Source organism: Lygodium microphyllum, chromosome 20 (genome assembly GCF_053477565.2).
Source record: "Lygodium microphyllum isolate KBCC chromosome 20, Lygodium_microphyllum_v1.1.10, whole genome shotgun sequence".
Lineage (NCBI taxonomy): Eukaryota > Viridiplantae > Streptophyta > Polypodiopsida > Schizaeales > Lygodiaceae > Lygodium > Lygodium microphyllum.
Window position 1 is genome coordinate 74,473,892 of NC_141154.1, and position 17,801 is coordinate 74,491,692.

The following is a 17,801-nucleotide window of genomic DNA, read 5'->3' on the forward strand; positions in this document are numbered from 1 at the left end:
TGTGCAAGCTATTGAGACAGGGCAGCAACAATAAATGACTGATTTTCTTCAGTTCTTCGCAAAGAAGTCCGAATTTTCTCTCCTCAGCATTCTCTCTCATCTCCCAAGCATTCTACAACCTTGCTACGAAGATTACAACATTGAGATCACTAGAGGCTAAGAAATTTTAGATTTCTCTACTATAAACCCTGATCTACAGCAAAAATTAGGGTTTAGCAACAACCTCACACAGCATGCCAAAAATTCGAAGCTCCAAAACTTGGATTCAACAGGGCTGAAGCTGTTTTCAATCAAATTCAAGTGAAGGGACCAGCAAATCAATGAATTTGGGACATTTTCCAACTCCATCAAAGTGGGTGAAGGCCAATTGACTGCCTAAATCAAGGAGCGAATCAGATTGAAGACTTACTGGTCATTTTGGACAGCAAGGGGAGTTGGAATATAGAAAGGAATTTGGAAAATCCCATTGTACATCAACTTCTTCTTCAATTAAGTTAGAGATATACTGAAAGAGGCACCAATTTTGGAGCCAACATGGTGTCCATTGTCCAAGATTGTGAGTTAATTTGCATTTCTTAGTTTTGTAAATAAATGTTGCTACTGAAACCCAAAGTGAGTCCCTAACACTAGTGTCACTAGTGTTGCTTAGTGCCTAGGACACTAGGGGCAACAATTGCATTTAACACAATTTAAATGCCCAAGGAGCTCAAATCATGGATCTAATAAGGGCATCAACACTGTAATATATTAAATATATAAAAGAAAAAAAAAATCGCCTTCACGGCGGCGTGTCGAGCTGGAGCGTGAGAGGGGGAATGGAGGAGCCAGCAAGCTCCTCGCTGGAGCTTGCTCGTCTCCTTCACTATGCGAGCTGACAGGCAAGGGGGGGAGGATTCCCTCCCCTCCTCAATTTAAAGAGGGAGGGCCACACGGTTGAAGGGGGAGGAAGAGGAGAAGAATATATGCCGCCGCCCTGCTCGATTACTGCCGCCTGATGCTGCCGCCACCAGCCGCCGCTGCCGCCTATCGCCTCCAGCTTCCCTCTCCACAACGCCACCATCAGACTTCTCATTTTCCCCGCCATATTGTCTCCCCCCCCCCCCCCCCCCTCCCCTGCCACATGATAAAGGAAGCTTCCTTGTAGAAGCTTCCTAAGGGCCCCCAATCAATTCCCCATTCACCCCCTCATATCCCTTCCTGTGCTTTTTCATTCCCTCCCAGTTCTAACCTTTAGAAACCCTTTGCCCCCCTAGCATCCCTCGAAAGCCACCTTAGCCCAAATTCCCTTGACCTCCAAAAACCCTTAATCCCCGTGCCGAAATCCATAAGTCCCATCTTTCTTTGAAACCCCGAGTTTTACCCCTCATATTTCTTTACTTCATACACCCCTAAGCTTTTTTTTTAACCCCGTGTCCCCTTTCTAGTTACACGCATTTTTCCCCGTACTGTAAATCCTTATATTATCTTTCAAATTTTCCTTTGGGTTTGAAAAACCCCTAAGTCCTTTCACTCCAGTGCCAAAGATCTCCCAAGGGCTTTCATAGATGTTGTGAAGCCACATTCACACATAACTTTTTCCACCGTGATTATATCCTATAGACCCTTTTTCTCTTAAGCTTTATAAATCTTTCCCTCTTCGAAGAAGCTAAGATTTTAGAGGTCTTATTATCCCTTCTCGTGGTCAACTTTTTGAACGACTCCTTGCCTCGAAAGAGAGACGGTGGAAATCCGAAAAGGAGAGTAAAAGCTGCCTTCACATCCGAAGGGTTACAATTGCAATGCCGCCTAAGAAAGTCCAAGGAGTAGCTACGGGAGGGTCATCTCTCGGTATCCATGTGGATATTTCACCCCAAAACCAAGTTTTTCCTTCTTGGTTTTTTATCGATTTTAAGTCAATCATGCAAAGATGAATTGTTCGGGATAGGATATATTTTTTGCGAGTTATTTACAATGAAGGAGTTTAGTTTAATTGAATAAATGACAATGTATAGGACCTAGTTTCCTTCGAATAGCATCACGCATTATAACGAATTACGAACAAGATTATCTACTTACTATAGTAGTATATTTCAGTTAAATCCGGAAGGTATAAAAACTGCATCTTGCACCATTAACCCTATTCTTTTTTTGCAACGAATTATCATGAAATTCATGAAAGGTTTTTTTTTTACGTTGCTCGAATTACTAGGAAATTATCATTGCTAATTGCATATCTTAGCAAGGAAAAGATTGTTATTTGGCATGAGTTTCGTTTGCAAGGAAAAAGAAAGATTAAATTGAATTTACCTACCTCAAAGCATTAAAGTTTAGGACTGAAAAATCAATTGTCACAAAAAATACAAATCGTGCCGAGGTGATCTCAATATTACCTTCCAAAAGATAACCAAATCAATCTAAACTTAGAAATACCATGCTGCAAAATATGCCTTGGAAATGATTTAAAGACCAAAGAAACATTTATACCTTAAGCACTTGACTACCTTCCTTGATTGTAGGGTCAATAAATTCGTAAGGTAAAAGAAATAGGGTTGTCTCTAAGGTTCTGAAAAAGAGACCCTAGGTCCGACATACGTCAGCTTAAAGAATCTAAAACAGATTATTTCATCACAGGACTTGCGTAGCAAGTACGAAGTCATATAGTCTTGTGATTGATTCACAATAAGAAAGGGTAAATACCCTCAACAAGGATGGCAGATCCTTACGCAAGTTATCTTGCAAAAGGACGTATTCTTGGTTATCCTTCTAAATAAGGAAAGTTATAAACCGGAAACTAAAGTATCTAATGAACTTTAGGGTTGACCAAGTTGGGTTAATAAAGTACGCCCTAACCAAGAATATAAAGAATCTCGCCAAGTTGCAAGACACCTTGGAACGAGTGCTGATACACTCAAAAGGAAAGAATAATTCTTTAGCAGTTTACCAAACAACATGGTCGATTAATGGAAATGTTTGTGCTTGCTAGAGATTTTAGAGCACTGTTTGATTTATGAATTACAAATTAAATGAATATCTATACTTCAAGTTGAAAGCCTGAAGGGAGAGGCAGTTTCAGTTACCCACGACTGCTTGCCTGACCCTAACCAAGGGGGTTGTTGACCGCGCCGGGAACGTGGACCGAACCCGCCGCGAGAGGTCTCTCCGTTGAGCTCTACTTGGAGCAGGAGGACGCTTGGGTGCCAGGGGGGGCTCTGGCCGTAAATCCCTCGCCTTCCGAGTCCTGCACAAGAGGCTAACGTGACTCGGGATTGGATCTCGAGGCCCGCATACTAGTCTACGGGCAAAAGCTTGAAATAGTGATCACTGTGGATTACTGGATAGCCTTCGGACAGATTATGGACAAGCCTACGGGCGAAACTCCTTGTATTTCAAAGATAAAAATGATGATATGTTAATAAAGAACTTGTTTGATATTGTTTTTCTATGTCACGTGATAAGATTACGTGAAGGAGCCAGTGCTTAACGGATTAATTAAAGAAACTAATTGTTACGTGTCAAATTAATGTGTTAGATAATTACATAACTAAAACAAACCGAGGAAAGTGCGGAGAATGGGCCATGGGTCCGTCCTACGATTGGGTGGTCCCGGTTAGCCGGGAACTTTTCTCAAAAATCTCGAAGAACAGCGGGATGATCGTCAAAACGAATAGTAAAAGCGATGACCTAGAGTTATGTCTTACTTGATTTACGTTGTTTTAGGGGAACGGAATGGGACTATGCCTTATGGCAGAGAGGTTGAGCTTTGCATCCCTCTCGTTTCCCATTCTCCTTGAACCAAGTGCAGCGTGAATCCGCTTCGGACCTGGCCTTTCTGCGTAAAGTAGTTCGCTTGGGTCCAACGCTAGTTGCTGTTAGTTAATGACCGGTCAGGAAAGCCCTAATTCCGGTCGATCCTAAGTGGGAACGGCCAGGATACTTTCGCTACGTGGCAGACGCGGGAAGACCTAGATCGCAAATCCCGTAACATTCCATGGGAGTGCCGAGCGGAGCTTTCTAGACATCCTTTCCAATGGACTGCTAAGACGTGTCCTGGATGATACTAAGAGGACATGTTACAAACACATAGTATGTGAGATGGGCTACACAAGCTCCTACTGCTTCCACTACTAATCAATTGAGATGGGATAGGAGGGATACTCAATCATATACTTAGATTGCACTATTGTGCAAAAAATATGTTTTTCTCCATATTTAGTTGTACAAAACTCACAAACAAGTATGGGAGACCCTATAAAACAAGAAAGTTTCAAAAACGAGGAAAACAAAGACAACAAAAAATGAAGAGTTTCGAAATTTCAGCCAATTTTGGAAACGTGGTGAGGAGTTTCAAATTTTAGCATTAAATCTATACATAGGTCTTTAATAAATCATTACACATGGCAGCACTTACTCAAATTTTACACTAAACTCCAAGCCTTCATGGCAACACTTACTCAAATTTTACACTAAACTCCAAGCCTTCATGTCACATGTGCTTGTCTCATCTTGTCTTCATCTCTTATATCAAAAAATTCGCGACACATTGAGCATTTTAAGCCTTCGTGTCACTATTTAGTAGCTATTGATTGCTAGCAAGAGTTGAGAATTAGTACTGCTTTCTTAGTTATGTAAATCCTCGTGCAACTGCTTCCATCCTTTCACTCTATATGGCTCTAATGAAGAGAGATACCATATAAACGCATGCAATAAAAGTGTTTTTTAAAGACTCGAATTCAAAGTTGAGAATTAAAGCACATTGCCTATTAGCCCAAAATTGAGATACATGTGGATAAACTTCAATGCCTCTCCCCCCTAAACAAAATTCTTTTTTCAATAAATCAACCAAAAAAAAGGAATCTCCAAATGCGTTTTTGAGTTTTAACATTTCGAAAATGGCATTAGGGGTCCAAAATACAATTTTGGGATACTATCGGAGACCCTTGCCTCTGTCTATTAAGTGCATAATGAGACATGTTCGCTATTTGCATAAGCAGCTTGAGATTAAGTAGACAACTAAGGGTGATTCAATCGATAGAAATATAAAGGATCTCATGGAACATCTTGATAATATCAATGAGATCATTCTTGATGCATTACTTGTGTCCACTATATTGGCTTGTTTGTCAAGGTCTTACCATAATTTTGCCACTGCTCTTTGTTTATTAGCAAAGAATAATGTAAATCTATATTCATTTGATGAGTTGGATTTGATAAGTTGGTCTCTTTGTTGTTGCAAGAAGTGCAATCTCAAGTTTAACTACTTGAGCATGGTCATGGACAATCAAGCATTTGCAGCCAGCCATAAAGGCAAGAGAAAACCATGGCAGCAATCTGGCCCTGGCAGAAAAGGCAAGGCAGCCCATCCTTTTGACTCTCATAGCAACAAAGTGTTGAGCTAAAAATTCATTATCCACTAGTTAGCTCTTTAAAACAGCCCCAAAGCAATAAATTTCTACCCTTGACTATTTTGTATATTCTTTCTTCATTTATAGCATTCATTCATTCATTTCAAAGGTCTCTCTTCTTTGAGGTATATTTTGGGAAAAATGCATCGTCTTTCTTTTTCTAAAAAAGAATCTATGCATGTTGATTAGAATTACAACTTGTGCATCGCAATGTGTAGTCCCATACATACCCCATCCATTGAGGGATACTTAATACTTTGAAAAATTCATTGACAATATGACACATTATTGTTGATTGTCTCCATTGAAGCACAAGTCAAAGATACTCACATGCTAAAAAAGTTTGTTGGTTGTGGACAAAAATGCTAGTGCACACAAACTATCACACTTTGTATTCATTAAGGGCAATAAATATATCATGAGAATTGAATGCTTTCATAGCTAAGAGGGGGTGTTGTCCACCAATGCACTACATCATATACACTCTTAGTAAAATGGTGTGGTTGAGAGGAAAAATAGACCTCTTATGGGGATGGCTTGTTATATGCTATCAACAACAAGCTTCCCCCATATGGGATGGCCATTTTCTAGCTTCCCAGTCTAGTGCCATCCCATCGTTGTACCATCCCAACCCCATCCCCATGTTAAAGCCCCCTCTCATGAGTCATCATGGCAAGGAATAGCAATTCCCATTCACATCACCATTCCCAAAATCCACCCCAATTGACTATGATCCCAAGCATAGGTCCCCCACTGCATGCTCCTATTGGTATCTCCTTTCTCCCTACTATTGCATACACCTACTACAGAATGTGCAAAGAGATTAAAGATCTCTTAGGCACACTTGTTGTCTTTCCTTTTTGTGGGTCATGTGTGCACGCACATACATGTATGTATTGGCATGCCAAATCTTTTGAGAAGGTTTGTAATTGATGTTCTAGGGTCTTCCATCATTAAACGTTAATCAATTGGATCCTATGAGCAATAGACTCCCATTAGCAACATGACTACGCAAGCTAGAATATCTCTTAGGCGTTGGCCGTCTTCTCCTTGTGTTTATTGTATGTGTGTGCACACTTATTTACTGACATGCAAAGTCTTTTTGAAAAGGCTTGTGATGGAAGATCTAAGAACTTGCACCATCAAATGTTAATCAAGTAGATTCTCCAACCTATCGACTCCCACTAGCCACATGGACACATGGATCTTTACTTGCTTTGCCTACCCTTATCTACCTTGTCTACCACTATCACCACATATCATGCTCACCGCATCATGGAGTCCTATTTTATGCTACGTCATTGCTTAGTGTACAAGTCAATGCATGCACACATGAAGCCTACCACCAAGCCACACAATGGCCATGGACAAGTTTTGAACCACAAAATGTGAATGCCAACTTCCAAGTCCTCATGACGCAACTCAAGCCAATCAACTAGTAACACTAACAACCATGAACAACCAAGTCAATGTTCTAATCAACATCATATTGGGAGATCAAAACCCAAACGAGAATGAACTAAAGCAATTATGGAGCTAGAATGAAATAAAGTGGTTATGAGGCTAGAACATGTAAGAAACAAGCCATACAATGGCCTTGGACAAGTCTTTGAACTGTAGAACATGAATGTCAAGTTCTAATGGCAGATTTGACGCAACTCAAGCTGGTCAACTTGCAACATCCACAACCATCAACCACCAGGTTAAGTGTTCTAATCAGTACCAATTTGAGAGGTCAAGAATGAAAAATAATAATTATGAGGCTAGACATGTAAGAAACACCACAACTCTAATGATAGGCCACATTAATTTTCTGGTTTATTATGTCCATTGAGTCGACTTAATGAAGGAATTATAGCCAATGTTGAAGAAGATACATGGCACAAGAAATGTATATCAAAATAAATTGCTGCTGCTGGGTATTATTAAGTTAGCCCTCAAAGATCTGCTTGGTTTTCGGAGAGTCAAACCCCCCTTTCTAGAATGAATGTTGAAATGCTCCAATGTTGAACCCGACCTTTGGTAACTACAAAACTAGCTGGATAGCATGGGGAAGAAGTCTCAATAGCACCAAAGAGATGCAAGTCAGTTGCATCTTTCAACCTATCCTATCTTAATGGCAATTGAAAAGCTTCATGCTCCATGATTGGCTACACACCTATGGGTATGACCCTATTTTTAAAAGTCAACATGTACATCGCAAGATGGAAACAAACTCAAAGCAGGTCATGACCATGCTAGCACAGTATCCTTGCCAGGGGAGGACTGAGAAACCAACAGGAAGATTTGGGTAGACATACATACACAATGTCAAATCAGAAGAAGTCCATTTCACCTAATGAATATTGGTCTTTTATGTTCAAATCCTAGGATACACCCCAGAAATAATCTGGGGATGAATATAACTTATGATGCAAAACAATAATCTGGAAAAACTTTGAAGTGTACAAAATAATTCTGCAACACAAACAAACATGCAAACATGCAATCAGAGACCTGACTCCAATAAGAGCTGTAAGACTAATGTGCTGACAGGTTTTGAGACCATACCCCAGTCATACCAGAAGATTTGGCATCTCCATGCTTTGGAAAAAGCCATTGAGGGGAAAGAGGAATCTCATTTTCAGATGTATCTGCAGACAGGACAAAAGAACCATTGTCATCAACGGAATAGTTCAACGAGAACAAAAAACAGACTTGGAAAAGATAAGAGACAAGAGGAAGCAGCTGTTGTTAGCAACACATTGACTCCCTCATACTGGATAATTCTTCACAGTATGCTTGAGCAGATAAATATCTCAGAACTCTTCACAGTAATCTCAAACAGATGAATAGCTCTCAGCAAACCAATCAGAGGCTCTATATGTTGCACATTATGGTTATCAGTTGATTGTCAAATAGCTTGGCATCCTAACTTGCAGGTCTCCTCAACCTCAAGCACATCAAGATCAATGGGCAATGGACCTCATAAGGCTTTAGCTCCCGAGTTATGCATGAAAACACACAATTCTTCCTCTAAAACTAAATCATTATGCAATCCGGTACAGCTCAAAATGGCTTGCTGATGCAGCACTTTGGTATTTTACAATGCAGAAGCTTACACTTGAACTCTTTTGGTTTCCACTTTTACCTTGAAGCATCAGCATAGAGCACCAGATGTCATGATCCCCCCTAAGAATGTAGTACCTAGGGAAAAACACATATAAAAGCAACCTGCCTAGAAGTTTTACGATGTGATACCTCTTTCCACATGCGTAAACTGATGTGACTGTGCTTGGCACAAATTCAATCAAACAGACCTCTTCTAAAATGTGGACCTGAAGGAGCACTAGTACACTTAAAGCATGAATACACGGAACCATTGATCTCTTTTGAACGCTTGCAAAGATGTGCCCATCACTACACATGTGAGAGAAGTAGCATGTTACAAAAAGAGACTTTCAAGAGGGAATCTAGATTTTGTTGGAAGATGCAAGACTTGGCTTAAAAGAAAGCTCCTCATCCTCACACTTTAGTATCATGCATAATTCACATCACAATAGTAAATGAAGACTTGGAAGTTGGCATGGACTTCAGCCTTACCCTCCTAGCATTGGCCAACCCTAATGTCACCAAGGGATTTGTAACTCACATTAACCCATTTGCACTCTTGCCTCGAGTTGAATGATACTTGGATGCCCAATCTACCATAACTCACGGGGAGCAAGTTTGGCTAGAAATTTTAGCCTCTAAGCTTTGAATCAAGAGGTGCTTGCTAAGTACACTAGACAACCTTTAGGCTCAAAACATTGACACCAAATTCCAATTTTGCTCAAGGGAAGCAGCCCCTTGAGTTTGCAAGGGGAAAATCAAGGACACAAACAATGACCTCTATCATTTGTACGTTACTAACAAAGATAGAAAGTAAATGTAGGAGCAAGGGGACAAAAGCTTTTGTATTGCAAATCACCTTGTCTTAGCCCACACCTGTTTAACATAACTTCATTGTGCAAAAAGCCAATTCTTCCACCTAGATACAACCCAAGCCACTCATTCCATCCAACATGTCACATCTTTTTTGCAAAGAAAACACTCAATAGTCTAGCATCTTGCATGGTCTTCATGCAACCACTTATCCGTTAGGCTCCTTCACACTCAATCCTTTGCTTTAGTGCCTAATCCCGTTGAGCATAGACATGTCAATGACCACTCTATAGCACCTATAACTCCTTTTAGATCCTTACATAATCCATCTAGCTTATGGTCAAGCAGCCTCTGCTCTTCAAGTACTTGAATGAAACCATATATCTATGCATACAATCCAAATCCATGTTGGATTATTCTACACTCTAATCCACTAGACCAAATAATTTTTCCTACCCTTTCATTGTGGAAGTTCTTTGCTTGGTGTGTGTTACCTCCACAACTCCTTTGAGTAAACTCACATCCACTAAATGCAAACCATTAACTCATATACCCTTGAGTTTAAATAGCAATCCCGCATGGGGAATAAACACACCTGAGCGATGACCATGGATAGCTACTTCTTTTTCTAGCCTAGATAAACATGCCTTCGGCTTCATGACTCACTCGCCGTATCTCCACACTACATCTCCCAGCCCTCCATACCACATCATAGCCAAACAGCACACAATCATTCCTCACTTGTAAATCCTCCCTCCATCAACTTTAGCGAAATTGGTCACAATGCGCCATACGTTGGTCACCTATTATACTTGCGTGCACATTACTTAGTACTCATTCAGCCTATCATATTAACAACCACGTATCCATCTGTACTAGTTTAGTCCACAGCTCAATCAGTGAGACCTGGTCAACCACATATCCATTGGTCACCTCATTGTACACGTGTGCATGTCACTTGTTCAGTCTATCATATGCTACCATGCATCTATCTACGTACTAGTTTAGTCCACAGCTCCAATTCATTAAGATATATAATAGAATTATGTCCACACTCAATATTCAACTCCTATGAGCATGTTTACCTCCTCCTTTGACTAAAGCCTTGCCGAGCAGTGCAAGTTACTACTAAGAATGAAAAATCTGTTTGTGCAAAAACATTTTTGTCGACAACTGAGATAAAACGCAACCCTAATTTTGCAATGAGCTAAGCAAGATCAGACAGGAATGGAAGTTCTAAAAAGGTGAAACTAAGATCCTGCAAAATGGCGTTATGGCTAAACAAGCTCTCCAGAAATGCGGCATCGTTCTCCGAACAAAGCAAATACAACGGCAGGGCATGCATGATCGAACAAACCCTAGGCAGATACAAGCCAAGCCCTGGCAAGAGTGCCATCGAGGACCCTCAATATTCGACAGGGATACTGGAGCGCGCCAAAATAAAAGAACACATGAATGCGCCACATTGACCAGCATCTGACAAACATGGGAGGCTACGGAGGGGGGCGGGCGGGTAGGGAAGCCATGGACAGACAGTAAGAAAGCCATAGATATTTTACCTCGCGAGCTCCAAGGTTCGAGGCGGGAGGGGGTGACGAACCCAGCAGCGGAGCTAGCGTCGCGAGAGGAGTCACCCTTGTAGTCCGCCATTGGGAGAGGGGGGGCCAGATCGACAGAGAGCGCCGGATGGACTGCTCGGAAATGGCGATACGGAGGTCGGTGACCTGCGCGTTCCTTTCTCTGCTCCTTCTTCTTCTTCGTCTACCGCCTCTCTCTGTCTCGCGCGCTCTCTCTCTGTCTGTCTGTGTCTGTCTTGCTCTCTCTGTGCGTATGTTCGTGGGTGTGTCTGTGGCGACCAGTTAACTTGCAGCCCAGCTTTGAAGCAGAACATGGAAAGGTTGTAAAATTTTTGGGTGAATTTCAAATAAAAACATTTTCCCGACCAATTTTCCCGTGACTTTATTAACAATTGGAAAATCTTCCCACCAATTTTCGGATTTTTTTTAATTGTTAATTACTAGCTTGTTTCGATCTATCAATCATTTATTATCCGTTTATTTATCGTAAGTAATTTTAATATTTGTTGGTTATTATTGGCATTGCCATTGGACAATTGATCTTGATGCTTGATTTATTTTTCTTAGATTTATATGTTAGGGTGGCTTCAAACTTCAGTGGCATGAGAAAGTACTCATGTTTTAGAGCTGCCCCACTGACCCATGCTTGTTCACACAAGCTGAAGGCAATGCACAAAAAAGTGAAAGTCTCACATGGTTAGTGCAGGTATAAATAGACTTTATTTGCTATGTGATAGGCTCAATGCCCTTGGGCCTACCTTTTTCGAGCTAAAATATTTTTCTTCCAAGGAGGGGAGGCCAATCATTTTCAAGTGAATCTCAAGGCAATCCATATTTTCCTTTGGTTAATCACATACTTTCGCACAAACAATATGCCCTTGCTCCAATATCTTCCAACCACTCTTGTGAACCCAGTCTTATGTTTAGTACTAGCATTGTGCACACACACCATCCCTCCCTCGGTGTGTGTGTGTGTCACACACACACACACACACTCAAAAATACTTTTCTTCCAAGGAGGGGAGGCCACTCATTCTCAAGTGGATCTAAAGGCAATTCATGTTATCCTTTAGCTAATCACATGCTTCCACATAAACAAGACGCCCTTGCTTGAATTTCTTATGTTGTCTCTTGTGAACCTAGCCTTATGTTTAGTACTTTTAGCATTGCTCTCTCTCTCTCTCTCTCTCTCTCTCTCTCTCTCTCTCTCTCTCTCTCTCTCTCTCTCTCTCTCTCTCTCTCTCTCTCTCTCTCTCTCTCTCTGCCCCTAACCCATGTGTTGACACACTGCCAAGCCTAGTGCATGCCACTACCAAGCCATTGCAATTATCTTTAGATTAAGAACCCACCCAATGTTAGATCCAAATGTGTATGGTACGAGTGGTCTTAGCCCTAACATCCACTATCTTGCCTTCATCCATGATGTTTATATAAGTATTATGCTTTATGCTCTTATAACATCAATTGACCCACTAATGAGTGAAAGGTCAAGTTCATGGGAGGTGTTCCTTGTACCAAAGATTCACAAGCTATGAGAGGAGAATATTAAGCTAAAGGATCACCTCACTATAGTCGAGACTAGTCTTGCCTCCCTCAAGGGCAAGCCTAATCTAGTTCAAGAGTAGGTGCTTATAGGCAAAGCAAATTTCATAAAGCACAAGAAGGTATGGAGCTACATTCTATTACAGAAATCATGTCAACCATCAATGAATAACAACTCCAAGAAAGCACTGTTGGGATCTCCAAGTAAGTGGACTCCCAAAAGGTTTGGGACAAGCAAGAGGGCAAACCAAAATCAATGAAGAGTCCATCTTAGACACATAGATTATGAGGAGACTCAATAAGGCTTTTCCCCCACCCATTGATATAGGCAAACCATGGATAATTGTTAAGAACAGGAAGGATGCCATTGCATAGTAACATAAGATGTAGGACAAGGTCCAAGTTCTCCAACAATTCTAGTCCATATATGGTACCAACCTTTGGGTAGGTAATGAACTCACCCCTCTACAACTTGAAAACAACAATGTATAACATGTAAAAGTCAAAGTAGCCCCCCAATCCAAAAAGTGAGTTATCTGTCCTGAGGGGAGAACAATAATTAAAGACTTTCGTAAGTCTAAACCCAATTGACTAGCAATACTATGTGCCAATGGCATGTTGTATTCACAAATTGTTTGCTTGTATGTGAGTGCACCCTGACGTGGATTGTAAAATGATTGTGATGTGTCATCTTTTGGTCCCATATATCTTTCAAGCATTCAGTGGATGTTTTTAAAAGGATCAAGATACGCGTGAAGAGCATCCCAATAATGGTGGGAGCCCCATGCATGACCTCCCCCCACCATCCCCATGCTCCTCCTACTCAATATTGTTCTCGTTATACCCAACTACCTTGCACCACATTCCCTCTCCCCCCCAATTGGCTTGTAGAAAGTTTTTTTTCTTTTTCCTTTTTCTCCCCCCTTTTCGGGCACGTCGGGTAACAAGTATCTAAGTCTCCTAAGTTTATTTGAAGTCATATGTCATATATATGAATCATTAGGATAGGCTTCGTTTTTTTTAATTTCTATAAATCAATCAACCATAATTTACTTTTTTCTCTCTCTCTTCTTCAAGCCTTTCATTCCCCTTTTTTCTTTGAGATCAACATTTCAGATATATGATTGCTATGCAGCTTGTGCAATGTACTCCCTTTTCTTCACCAACTAAGATTTCAAATAATTGCATCTTTGTATGAAAAAGACCCAATATACCTAAGATCAACATTTCCAATATATGCTTGCTATGCAACCTACTTAATGTGCTCCCTTTTCCTTACTAATTACATCTTTATACAAGAAAATACCAATACACCTAAGCATGGTTGAGCACAAGTTCCAACATAATCAAATACTTGTGATTAGATCCTTGGATTCACTTTATCATTGCAAGATCTGGATGTGATTATCACAACATCTAAGCTTGCATGATCAATCTATAACAACTTTGCTTGTAGCATTTCGACTCTCCATTTTTTTGGGTTAAATATTGTGTGTACTATCTACCAATAGATCACTACATGGACGGATGGGTAAATGTTAGCATGATCATGTATATATATATAGTGGCAAAGTTGGTTATAGTTACAAAATAGAATATATTTATGTCATATGTTATTGCTTTCACAATCTAGGGAACTAGGAATGGTTCTCAACTTATATGGACATGGGAGAAGTTGGGATACAAAGTTTCAAGCAAGCATTTGCAATGCGCATAATGCAATTATTTTAAGATAAATCAAATTATTTATAATATTTTCATGTAACTAAGCCTAAGAGTAAGGAGCTATAGGCCATGAAGTAATTGGCCAAGGTTCGCTTTCATTTTGTACATTTGCATTTAAAGTAATAGTTTCATCTCTAATAGTAATGAGTGTCTATAGTGCATTTGATATTTAGTTGACAAGATTTGATTAGAGCTATATTCAGCATTAATATTATCTCATCTTGTACAAATGTAACGTTTGTGTCTCTCCTTTTTTTCTCCATCTACTGTGAGGAAGCAATGTTGGAATGTGAGATAGAAGCTATGGAGTACAAGAGGATTGAGAGAGTTATGTGGGTACAAAGTGCATGGTGCCCTTATTCTTTGTAATCTCCACTCATGTTTGATTGTACAATGTGTACTTATACAATGGCCAATTGTAGGCCATTGGCCTTTATCCCAACAACCTCCTACTTAATAGTGCATAGATTGGACACTGTATGCGTGCGTAGTGAGCGTTGGAAGGTCCCCAAGAACAAAAAAACTCTACTTTTGCACCAAAAACAAGGAAAAAAGCTTGCATGACATGAAGCAAGAGACTAATTGGGTAAATTTCCCCCCATGCCTTGTGTGAGTGCTCCACAAAGCATGTATTTTATATATTATTCATCTTCAAGCTCAAAAAATAGCCCAATTTACAATTAGCACGCTTTAGCTTTTGTGTTTGCTTTTGTGCCACTAAAGAATTAAAGCTATTGGGCGCCCAAGGAGTCAGGCGGTACCCAAATACAATGTCCAATACAAATATTTAAATCATGCGCCCATGCGCATACAAAAGTAATAAATAAATATCAAGCACTTTAATAAATAAGCGCGTCAAAATATTGGTGTCATGCCTAAGATGCGTGCCCATAAAAAAATGATAATAATTTGAATACACGCTATGCTCCAATGCTTCCCAATGCCACCACTGCTTGCTTTACACATCAACTGAAGCATTCACAATTGTTAGAAAAATAATACAATTAAACCGACAAAAGTGAATACCTAGCAGTCTTCAGCTACAAAATAAATAAATTGGTTAGAACTCAATCCTAACCTTAATTTATTACGAGTGCGCACTCTAAACTCATAAACGTTTATTAATTTAAATATGTATTTTGCGGAATCACCCACTTACACATTAAATTAACAAGACGCCTGAAAAGGATAGGCGTCCCCATTGACTTTTCGCACAAAGAATCCACCTTGTGTATGAGCCCCGGCAATAAAATTTTACGGAATCCATCGCAAAACCTCACAGAATCCACCGTGAAATATGCCTCTTGGTATCATACCCCCGGGGTGGGATAGTAATTGTCCTCAATTGCTATTAGCTCAATGTGGAGCTAGCAGTGTGGGAAAAGCACTTAGGTCTCTAGCGTGCATCCATTGGGCCTCTTCAACAGGATAATTTCTAAACTTAACCAAATATCTAGAATATCTACGGCCAATTCTAGTGGTTATAAAGTCATATAATAGTTTCAGGCTCAAGAATTTCAATTTCTTAGTCTAGCAAAGGAGGGTTTTCATAGATAGGGTGTACAGGTAGTTGTCCTCTAAAAGGTTGTAATAAATCGATATGAAAGGTGTTGTGGAATTTTCAATGTTGTGGTAATTCTAGTTTAAATGCATTGTCATTGATTTTGTGTATGATCTTGAATGGTCCATAAAATTTAGGTGCTAATTTTACAACGGGGTGTTTATCAACACTTTGTAATCTTCGCTTTTCAATTCCTAACCAAACATAATCATTAACTTTAAAACTCATAGCTTTTCTTTTCTTGTTTGCTTGTTTTGTGTATGATTGCTGGGCTTTGGCAATCATATCTTTAACTTCATAAAAAATAGTAGCATGCATGTTAGCAATATCATCAGCAGTTTGAACTTTGTTTGACAATGATGTAACAGGTGTAGGCAATCGATATCCATAAATAATTTCAAATGGTGCTTTCTTTGTAGCTGTATGTGGTGTGTTATTATATGCAAACTCAAGTAAATGTAGATATGTATCCCATGTGTGCGGTTTTGAAATTGTGTAGACACGCAAAAGATCTAAAATGGTACTGTTAGTAGCTTTTGTTTATCTATTTGTTTCAGGATGAAATACAGATGAAAAATCAATCTTTGTTCCTAAGTTAGCAAACAAAGTAATCCAAAAATTATTGCATAATCTAGAATCACGATAAGAAATAATGACTTTTGGTAAACCATGGTTAGTGAAAACAGTTTTCGAGAACAATTGAGCAGCTTGAGATGCAGTTAAGGTTTTCTTGCATGGAATAAAATATGCTTGTTTGCTAAACCTATCTACAATAGTCCAAATCATATCATGATTAGCTTTAGTATTAGGTAAATTAGTGATAAAATCCATTGAAATCAGTTCTCATGGTCGTGATGGAATGGATAAGGGCATTAGTAAACCATATTATTTACCATGGTGTCTTTTAACTCTTTGACAAATTAGGCATTCAGATACAAAATTAGATATATCAGTGTCCATGTGTGGCCAATAAAAATCTTCAATCAATGTACGCAAAGTAGATATAATTCCTCTATGACCTTGGTATGGGGGATAATGAATTTCATGCAAAACAAATGATCGAAATGAAACAGTCACACAATAATCTTTCTTCATAAAACATAAATCCATTAGTGTAAGACAATGAATCAATAAGAATCCAATTATTTGCAACTAGTTTATTCCAATCAGCTTGAAAAGTAGGATCTTGGTGATAAGTATCTTTCATTGGGATAAGGGAATCAAATGATATCACAGAAATATTGTGAATTGTCGGTCTTCTACTCAAAGTATCAGCAACAACATTCTCTTTTCTAGGTTGATATTATATAAGGGGATGAAAACTTTGAATAAAAGCAGCCCATTTAATGTGTCGGTCAGATATTTGTGGTTGACTAAGGAGATGTCTAATGCTTTGTTGGTTAGTTTTGATCATGAATTCAAATCCCATTAAATAATGTTTCCATTGACGTAAGGTTTATACTACAGCTAGCAATTCCTTGTCATAGGTAGAATACTTAAGTTCAGTTGTTTTGAGTTTGCAGCTAGAGTAGGCTATGGGATGAGAATCTTGCATAAGGACTGCTCCTATTCCAGATCCACTAGCATCAGTAACTACTAAGAAAAATGGTCTATTGAAGTTAGGTAATTGTAATACAGGAGCATGAGTTAAAGCATGTTTCAGCAAATCAAAGGATTTTTGTTGATTGTCAGACCAATTATACACGATACCTTTCTTTAATAGTTTTGTTAAAGGTAATGCAAGTAATGAGAAATTCCTCACAATTTTTCTGTAAAAGCTAGCAAGACCTAGGAAAGAACGTAATTCATGCACATTTGTGGGTATCGGCCAATTTAAAATTGCTTCTATTTTTTTAGGGTCGACTTTAATACCTTTTGATGAAATAATATGTCCTAAATATTCAATTTCTGTTCGGAAAAATTCACTCTTTTCTCGATTAACACATAATGATTATCTTTTAATAATTTAAAAACTAAAGACAAATGTTCATAATGCTCATTCTCATTTTTACTGAAAACTAATATGTCATCAAAGAAAACAATGACACAATGCTAATGTTTCAAAAATATGCGACTCATCATACGACTGAATGTGGGTGGTGCATTAGTTAA

General features: G+C 39.2%; 1 protein-coding gene across 3 annotated transcripts in view; it reads right to left on the reverse strand.

The window, feature by feature from the left end:
• LOC148019023 (uncharacterized) overlaps nucleotides 1-11,173 on the reverse strand; it is a 62,168-nt gene extending 50,995 nt beyond the window's left edge. For all 3 annotated transcript variants that reach the window (XM_087701566.1, XM_087701565.1, XM_087701564.1), the window contains exons 1-2: nucleotides 10,844-11,173; nucleotides 7,932-8,014 (exon numbers count right to left, since the gene is read on the reverse strand). In XM_087701566.1, the coding sequence (XP_087557692.1) occupies nucleotides 7,932-8,014; nucleotides 10,844-10,934 (174 nt within the window). In that variant the 5' untranslated portion in view covers nucleotides 10,935-11,173. The remainder of the gene's footprint in view (nucleotides 1-7,931; nucleotides 8,015-10,843) is intronic.
• Nucleotides 11,174-17,801: the final 6,628 nt, after the last annotated feature.